This window comes from Postia placenta (genome assembly GCF_002117355.1).
Source record: "Postia placenta MAD-698-R-SB12 unplaced genomic scaffold POSPLAscaffold_26, whole genome shotgun sequence".
NCBI classification, from domain to species: domain Eukaryota; kingdom Fungi; phylum Basidiomycota; class Agaricomycetes; order Polyporales; family Adustoporiaceae; genus Rhodonia; species Rhodonia placenta.
The window spans coordinates 60,390-69,414 of NW_020169857.1; the positions used below are offsets into that span (position 1 = coordinate 60,390).

Below are 9,025 nucleotides of genomic sequence, written 5' to 3' on the forward strand. Positions count from 1 at the left end.
CTGGGTTACTCTTCACTCGGCTCTAGTGATCTGCGCCTGGATTGGACTCGCTCCCGACAGAACTTTCTGACATGCTTGACGGCGGAAGTGGCATTCCCTCAAGTTGCCATCTGGTCACTATGAGGTCTCCGCGAATCCAACAGACTCGACAATACCTCTCGGATGTACAGATGTGTGGACAGCGTGCGAGTCAGCAGTGTCTTGCGTTGAGTCGCTTTTTCAGATGGCGCATTTCACTCGTCACAGCGAACATACTTGGAATATGCGACTCGTTTTGACCTGGATCAACGTGAAGGTTGTTGTATACACTCTATCGTAAGCACGTAAGTCGGCAGATTGCCCTCCATCTCCGGGAAGCATTTTTGATGGTGGTGCGGCGACAAAGTTGTCGCATCTTCCATAAACTCATCTCGCTCCGCCTTCATGTTACCGATCCAGATTTTTCGCGCATATACAGCCGTTGGGTTGCACCCTTTCCCTCACCGTTCCGTGTTTGCACAGAAAGAGATGGACAGTGTACCCCGCATCGTCGACGAAGTGGAGTGGCTTAGATACCAAATGTCTGTCCCATCGCGCGTGACAGCAGACGAAAACGATCATGAACCAGAACAGACTATGCTCGAGGTTCATCATTTATGTCGTGCACTCGATGATCTAGCCCCTTGATATGACCGCTCTCGTGTCTGTGGCCGAGAAGCTTGTGGTGTTCGAGCCGTTATAGCGGTGTTCCCATTTGTTGGGAGATTGGACGGAAACACCGATAAGCCCCCAAGCGCTCTTGAAGTCGACACCAAGCAAGGGCAAGGCCCTTAGCCTAGAGCTCACAAGCGCTCTCCCTCCGGCCCTGGCGTGTCCGAAGGAATTTGTAGGTAGCACTCTTCCTCCGCGCAGAATACATTACAAATCGATAACATGTCTCCTGCTCTTGTCTTGCTTTGTTTCCCCTGGAACACATTGATACCGGCCACCCTCTCTTCTACAATGTACATCGGACGACAGTTCAGTTCCGCCCACGAGCTTCCGAAAATCATTCACAGTGACTTGTAACGAATTTGGCAGCCATTTTCTTAGGGCCTCATCCTCGAGTAGCCTCGCGCAGTGGATGCTATCAACTTCTTTGCGAGGAATGTAATGTCTTCCTGTGGACGTCTCAAGTATGAACGGTATATAATTCCCTCCATATGGACAAAAACATGAAAGAATGAGCGCGATGTGAGCACTGCGGCGAGAAAGACCGCGTGCACGTCCGAACGAACAAGTCGACGCGTCCAACCTCACCAGCTCACGTGACCGCGATATCAACCGGCCAATCATTGGGTGGTAACTGTGGGCCTCGTGCTTATCTTGCCCCAGTTCAACGTTCATCATCGACTCGCTGCAAATCGAAGATGTAGATTTCTGAATAGCGGGCGTGCACCGTGCAGAAGCCATGGATGTATGATGCCTAGGACTCGCGCACCGAGCGATCGGCGTGGCGAGATGAAGACACTGTAACCTCAACAACCGCGATCTTCGGCGCGTTCCACCGCGATCTAGTCCCAAGGCGCTCAGTGGTCTGCCACGAGCCCGGCCAGACAGTCGGAACAAGAAGCGCACACTAGGCCATGTTCTCGACACGGAGGCTCTTCATCTGTCGCGGATTTTCCGACGGTATTAGAGGGAATGTAGGACGACCCCAACGTGATCGCGCTCGCATGTGCGCGATATGGTCGGCTGTCGTTCTCACTGGAGTCCTGAGCAACGTCGTCTTCCTCGGAAAGCCCGGCTCGTGTGCACGTATGTATGTCCGGGAAGCGACTGCGCAGTGGAGCAGCGTCGAATCTGCCAATATTGAACCATTGGTATATTTCGTTCAAAGGCCGGCTGCTCCGGAGAGACTAGTCGGACGCGGGGCCTAGCAGGGGCCGGTGCAGGCTGAAGTCCACGGCGATTTCTGGCCGATCAGGGGGTTCGTGCGCACGCTCCATCGCGTATCGTGCATTGGTTTCTTGCGGCGGGCACCTTGGGGGTTGGCGACGGCCGCGGCTAGGACATGCTTGATGATGCCAGGAGACGGGGCAGCGCTATGTTCTCACCTATTTTAAGAGAGCTCCACCGCAGCCGCCAGAGGGAACGTTGACAACAAGTGCCGGCCATGCAGGTTAGTGCTCGCGGTAGACATAGAGACTGTATAATACAGTTTCTGCGCTATTTTGGGTACACAGCGTCGCTGCGGCCGTGCGTGTTCCCAGCGCGGAATCAAACCTCGGGGGACTGAGGCGAGTAGCACGGGCGCTTGCCAATATTGATGGAAGATGCCTGATTTAGCGAAGAGCATGACGAGCGCCTGCGGGCGCCCGGAAGATTCCCCGCGTTCATAAAGGCACTGCCCGGGGGCGACTGACCGCCTCTACCCGCAGCCACTACGACCATGTTCGCCCCCCTCCTTGCCCTTGCGGCAGCCGTCTGCGTCCCATACGCCACGGCTCTCGCCCCCATCGTCAAGAAGGGCAGCTTCCTTTTCGACAGTACCACCGGCGAACGTTTTTATCTTAAGGGCCTTGCCTATGCTAGTAAGTCCTATTTCTTTATGTGCTTCGTCATGTCGCACGGCTTTTCACTGCGCAATCTCGCGGCGCGGGGAAGGCTAAGCGGAGCAGAGGTGCTCGCGGGGGGTGCGAGCGAAGCTCGTTCATTTTTCCGTTCAGAAGCCATGCGATATAACAAGGTTTCATCATTGCCGCCCCAATGCAGCCGCTGACCCATCCCAGGTAATTACGGTTCCGGCCAATCCACCTCGGTCGAGGAGAGCGGCCAAGTCAGCAAGCTTGACCCCCTCGCCAATGGCGCCGGCTGCACGCGCGACATTCCTTACTTCAAGCAACTCGACGTCAACATCCTCCGCGTATACCAGGTCAACTCATCCCTCGATCATAGCACCTGTATGGAGGCGCTCAACTCCGCCGGCATCTACGTCGCCATCGACCTTGCCACCCCGTACGCCGCCCTCAGCAGTACTTCACCATCCTGGAATGTAGAGCTCCTGACGGACTTCATCAACACCGTCGAGGCCTTCGGTAGTTATGAAAACGTCTTTGGTTTCACAATTGGTAACGAAGTTGTGAGTGTCTATTTTTGGCTGGCTATTTTTGTCTCGGGGCCCAGATGCGTCCCCACACTTTCGGAGGGAGCGCCGTTGGCCTATTTCTTCCCGGACATGAAATCGACAGTTTCACCCTTGGTGTTCGCGAGGGACTCGGGACCGCGACGGCTTCGGGCCATGCGGTGGACAAGGCATGTCGTGGAGCTGTCGTCGGCTACATCGCCTTCGTTTTGATTGACGTCACGCCGAGACCCCAAACTGCATCATGTCATGCAATATGCAACTAGGGTTGCGGGATATAATCGCCGTACGAGTTCAATCCTTTACTCTACGCGGCCTCGCTGCGAATATTGGCCTCGTTTGCTTTTTGGCAGTGTTGGCAGTTAAGATGATTACTCGGCATGGCACTTGCTGTTCACCGGTGAATGTTCGCTGTCGCTATCATGTCGTAATAGGCCATCACTTCACTTCGTTCTTGGCTTGCGAGTCAAGTTCGCTCTGCGGAAGTGATGCTGGACGTCCGATGATCATAATCCTGAACAAGGACGTCTTGGGAACTATACAACAACCTTGTCTTTGACAGAGCCTCATTTATTTTATATTGCTGAGGGTCGTAGGTAAATTCATTACGACGTTTGCATACCGGACTTCGGTTTTTAAAATCTCTCTTCCTGGCTACATATGTTTCTATCCATCGAATTTGGCTCATTGAATATGGTATGCTAATCATGCCACAATAGATAAGTTCTCTTCCGAACGACGACGCAGCGCCGTACATCAAGGCTGCGGTGCGCGATATTAAATCGTATATGGGAGCCCACAACTACAGTCAACTTGTTGGGTACACCGCGACAGACTCGCCAAACTCACGTGTTGCGCTCCCATACTATCTCGCGTGCGACGAGGACACGTCATCCATTTTCGACTACTGGGGCCTCAACATCTACGAATGGTGTGGCAATAGCTCATTCACGGTGTCCGGCTACCAAGCGCGCACAGAGGAGCTCCAGAACCTTGGCGTTCCCGCATTCTTCTCCGAGTACGGTTGCAATGCCGTTGAGCCACGCACGTTCCAGGATGTCCCTGTACTGTACAGCTCCGACATGAGCGATGTCTGGTCGGGCGGTATCATCTACGAATACGTCGAGCAGGGCAACAACTACGGTCTCGTGAATATCTCGTCGGACGGCAGCTCCGTGGCGACTCTGACGGACTTCAACAACCTCAAGTCGCAATACACAACCGCGACAGGCTCGTCGCTTGCGATATCCTCGTACACGCCCTCAGTCTCGCTCCCTGTATCGTGCCCGCAATCCAACGCGAGCTGGCCGGTCGCGACTGCGCTCCCGCCGACGCCCAACTCGGGCGAGTGCGACTGCGTGGCGAGCTCGCTCACGTGCATATCCACATACTCGCTCGGCGACGACGCCATCGGCACGGCAATCGGTGAGATCTGCGGGACGTCCGCCTCGGCGTGCGCCAGCATCTCGGGCAACGGCACGACGGGCACGTACGGCGACCTGTCCATGTGCAACCCGCTGCAGCAGCTGAACATCGCGATGGACGTGTACTACAACGCGCAGGGCCGCGCGGCGACGGCGTGCCAGTGGTCGTTCGCGACGACGACGTCGGTGTCGGGCGTGACGAACTCGGCCGCAGCCGCGAGCGCGACGAGCGCGTGCATCCAGAAAGACGCGTTCGCGAGCAGCACGGGCATTCCCAGCGCGACGACGACGGTGGCGGGTGCGACGACGAAACCGCTGGTGACAAGCACGGGCCAGGCGAGCGGAAGCTCGGACGGCAAGAGCGGTGCGGCGATCGCGATTCAGGTGCCGCCGGTCGCGCTGTTCTCGAGCGTGCTGCTCGGCCTGGTAGGCGGCGCGATGGCGGTCGTGTTCTAGACGCCGTTTATCTGTCCTTGCTCCGTCACGATGCTGAAAAGACGACCGTACTGCGCTGGCACCCTCTGGGAGGATGACGCAGGACGATGAATATGCTATGGTCGCGCGCCATACGGACATCTGTTACCATTTACTAGCTGCATCATTCACTGCGGACTTGCCCACGGACGAATACATACACCCTTACGTACGTGTCGCGGTGGCTGCTTTCTGTTGTTGTTCTCTCCTGTGCTTAGTTAGCGTTCCTTTAATTTGTCTGTGCTGTTAAGTGCTCCGACATTCGTTGCAATCGCATCTCGCTCCTTGCTTGGATTAACCTATGTGCCTGGGCTATCCGGTTTACCCGGCGCGTGAGTGCTCTGCGGCATTGCGTTCGAAGGTTGACAACATATTTCCCGCTCCAGCTGCGTCAGCGGGGGCAATGTAAGGGTCGTTCCCGATGTCTTGGGCTCTCTTGGTACGGTACTTTTACGCGCGCGTATCTCAACCGACGACGTCATTTAGGCGCAAGTCATAAGGTCGTGCGCCTGCTATCGTGAGTGGACTGGTGGTCCCCAATGAACAAACGGATAGCTCGTGTCGTTGCTGTTCGGTTTGATGCGATATCGCCAGGTCGCCTTCGGTAGATGATGCAACAGCTATAGACGAGGTGGACGCAGTGGAACCTTGACAGCGAGATGGGAGTACATCGACGAACCGGAAGATGACTTTTCCTAATGTCCGAGATTTTGTCCGAGATTGCGGCCGTCCTCGGTCCCCATGCATCTGACCTGTCGTTCCTGGCATGACACTAGATAGTCAGGAAGCCTCGTATGCAGGTACCCCATGACCACGTTCGACCACCTCCTTGGGGGTGAGGCCAGGGCCCGATGGTTCTAAAAGCCCCCCTGTGCTCGCGATGGTCTGAGGGTCCTCAAACGTTGTCCTTTCAGTAGTCTATGCCTTTGCCTCAGACGCCATATCATCTGACGCGTCCTCACCGTTAGCACTGGGCGAGCTACTTTCCCGTGATCCATTGCCGAAATATCGTGCGCACAACTAGAACGGAAGGGAGCGATGTCACTTAGTTCATGGTGATCATTGCATTTATTAGCTTCAGGATGGCGGCATAGACGAGTTCTTTATGTATGTGGGTGTACCGTCATGAGGCTTTACGCGCACACGATGAGTTACTGGCGTATTTATGCCGTAGAACGCTTACTGCAACCTATAAAGCCGTCCATCTGATGGGTGTCGCTTCTTGTTTGAACGGTGATCATTTGCGGAGTAATACGCTACAAACAAGGATAAGATTGAAGGGGGACGAGATCATGCACAGCTATCGGTCAAAACATCTAACAACCTTCACATGAACCTAGTCAAACGAGTCGCATATTCCAAGTATGCTCGGTGTGAAGAGATGCGTCCTCTGAAAGAGCGATTCCATGCAAGACGAACTGTCCACACAGCTGTACATCCGCGAGGTATTGTGGAGGTTGTTGGAGTCGCGGAGACCTTAAAGTGGCCAGATGGTAAATCGAGGGAGTACCATTTCCACCTTCGAACATCTCAAAATGCTCAATCGGATGCGAGTCCAGGCGCGGACCTCTAGAGTTGAGTGAAGAGTAGCTCAGGACAAGGCGAGGCAGGACGCCGAGATGTCGGAAGGTACACCAGTGGTAGCGTCACGAGTGTGACCAGCATCGCATTGGCAGCCCGCACTCCATTAACACGTGTAGGTCGTAGCCAGGAGTAGAAGTGATTTTGTCCTCGCTGCATGGCCGTCGACGCCCGATGGACCATTCTTGCAGCCGACTATCCAGCGACAGTCCTTGACACCATGAGAAGTCCAGCGACACCCACATCGCAATGACAAATTCTGCACGAATCGAATACAGCGAGAGATCGCAGACCGTAGCAGCTCGGATTACGGACATTCGTGACGATTCATCCGATGATCTCTCACGAGGGGCTGCATTGTGTCTCTGCCCACGCGTGGGTTCGGGAAACAGCGACAATGGTGAGCAGGGCACGAGGCAGCCATTTAGGCACCAGCCGCAACCCCCACACTCGACTCTGAACTGTCTCCGCCGAGTCAATCGCATACCCAGACACACTTGTTCATGACACACCTTCATCACAATAACTGTTTTGCCAATCCCAATCTCAACATCCAACCACAGTGCCGATTTCATGGATACGACAGAACCAATGGTCGTCGATTGGGACGGCGCTCACGAAGCGCGACCTGAGCCAATGCAGGTCGACAACATCGGCACCTTCGAATGCGATGGCTCCATGGACTGGAGTCCCCAAGATAATACGACGAACGACGGTTGCACAGTAAGCTACGTCCAACCATGATACCGTATAATCCTGGGCACTCACCAACACACAATCCAGGCAGCCAAAGGTAACATCGACGCGGTGCTTGCCCCATGTACAGCCATCATGAACATCGTCGGCCTTCCTTCACATGAATATAGTCTAGCGGCAGATGCAGCAAAGGAAGGATTTGCGTCGTGCTGGTTTGAGCGGGCGATGGCAGGCGTGACGCCAGATGTATGTCCTTCCATTGGTGGTAGAGAGACTTGTCAAGGTGTTGACCTATGTTGCATAGGCTGCTGGCCAGACCATGCTGTCGGGGGACACCTTGATGGACCTGATGACAGAGAATATGCTTCAGCTGGATTTTGGAATGGCGCAGATGAACGACGACGCACCTGAGCCCATGGACACCAGTTTCTGAGCGTGGCCGGTTAGGGAGAGGTGGGCGTCGATGTATAGCAAACAATGTAGATGTAGCGAGTAATCGTGCGTAGCGGATCCACGACGCAGTGAGAAAGGGGTATGTTAGCTATGAACGAGAGGTGAGAAGATGCTGTGTTCTGTTCGACAACAACGACAGAGGCGAGTCAACATCGATGGCAGAGGTTAAGAGCACAGGCACAGAGAGCCACCCGATGGCACGGGATTTAGGACAAAAAAGGGCTCCCAATCAGTGTTGGGCCAGTTGTCTGCCAGTCGTCCCAGTCGTTCCCACGACTGGGGCGATTAATCGACGACTGTACGACAGTCGAAAAGTCGCGGCGACTTTTCCCACGGCCTGAGCAGACACGGCCCGATATTCACGTGCGCAATTCTGGTACGCAGGCGCCCGAAGAGTCCCAATGAGGCACCGGATCAAGGCGTGGATGAGGGGCCCAATGACTTTACTTGGCTGCCTCTCTCTGTCATTGAGAGATCTATTCGACTTCAAGATGCCGCAAGGATGGAAAAGAGGCTTGGACATATTTGCAGGATGAAGTTGAGTTGTATGAGCTTCTTGACTTCTCATCTTCGATGCAGAAGATAGTATTGACTGAGTGCTGAGTCCTGCTAATAGAATATACATGTATTTTCTTTTACATATCTTGCTACCATCACATCCTGTTGTGTACATTATTTTGTGGCCAAATCTCCCTCAGGTGTGGCTGAATGGTCGTGGGAATAGTTGCCACTGTGGGAACAGTCGTCGTCGTTTGTAGTCGTTTCGACTGGCATCATGCGACTAAACGACAGTCGCACTTGTCTCGTACCCATCCCCCCGTATCCGCACCCCACCACCGCGAAAAGGGGGTCTGGGGCAGTTAGATAGGCGCACCCCCCCCTGGCTTAAGCGCCCCACAAGCGCCGGAATGTAACGGTCACAGGTTGCTTCTGGTACCTAGAAATGATGCGATCTTTGATCGCTTTCCAAATCCGGTACTCACACCTAGCAGGTCGTGCTCGAGACTGGTGGACGCTACATTGTGGTCTGCTACAGAATCTCAAGTTTACTTGTTTCAAGCATCTTAGATAAGTCTCATATACTATATCCACCAGCAACCTAAGTATTCCATGAGATATACCCCTCCAGTAACATCATGAGGATGCCACAGGTACTGAAAGGAGAAGTTGCAGCTTTCATTATGATGCTTTCCACATGATACTTCATTTGGTCATAAACTTACAGGCTGAGTTTGGCATAGATACTTTTTGTGTGGCCTTTCAAGTATTTTACAAGCTCAGGTATGCCTTTGTT

The 9,025-nt window shown here is 54.1% G+C and overlaps 3 protein-coding genes across 3 annotated transcripts in view; all 3 read left to right on the top strand.

The window, feature by feature from the left end:
* The first annotated feature begins 319 nt into the window (after positions 1-319).
* POSPLADRAFT_1042048 (hypothetical protein) lies at positions 320-1,061 on the top strand. Its single transcript, XM_024478023.1, has one exon. The coding sequence runs from the start codon at positions 508-510 to the stop codon at positions 664-666; it is 159 nt and encodes a 52-aa protein (XP_024332968.1). The 5' UTR covers positions 320-507; the 3' UTR covers positions 667-1,061.
* A 1,349-nt stretch (positions 1,062-2,410) lies between these two features.
* Positions 2,411-4,983, top strand: POSPLADRAFT_1160786 (carbohydrate-binding module family 43 protein; the record flags this gene model as incomplete). Its single annotated transcript, XM_024487596.1, has 3 exons — positions 2,411-2,571; positions 2,791-3,100; positions 3,823-4,983. 3 exons carry the CDS (start codon positions 2,411-2,413, stop codon positions 4,981-4,983), a joined length of 1,632 nt encoding a protein of 543 aa, XP_024332969.1.
* Positions 4,984-6,331: 1,348 nt separating this feature from the next.
* The window catches only part of POSPLADRAFT_1160806 (hypothetical protein), a gene marked incomplete at both ends in the record, with an annotated part of 7,146 nt that continues 4,452 nt past the window's right edge, over positions 6,332-9,025 (top strand). Inside the window, 5 exons of the mRNA XM_024487599.1 lie at positions 6,332-6,363; positions 7,146-7,305; positions 7,366-7,524; positions 7,583-7,703; positions 7,785-7,810. Of these exons, the coding sequence (XP_024332970.1) occupies positions 6,332-6,363; positions 7,146-7,305; positions 7,366-7,524; positions 7,583-7,703; positions 7,785-7,810 (498 nt within the window). The remainder of the gene's footprint in view (positions 6,364-7,145; positions 7,306-7,365; positions 7,525-7,582; positions 7,704-7,784; positions 7,811-9,025) is intronic.

What these genes read in the sequence shown, in the direction of transcription:
- POSPLADRAFT_1042048 (XM_024478023.1), top strand. Translation starts at nt 508, where the DNA reads ATGGACAGTGTACCCCGCATCGTCGACGAAGTGGAGTGGCTTAGATAC.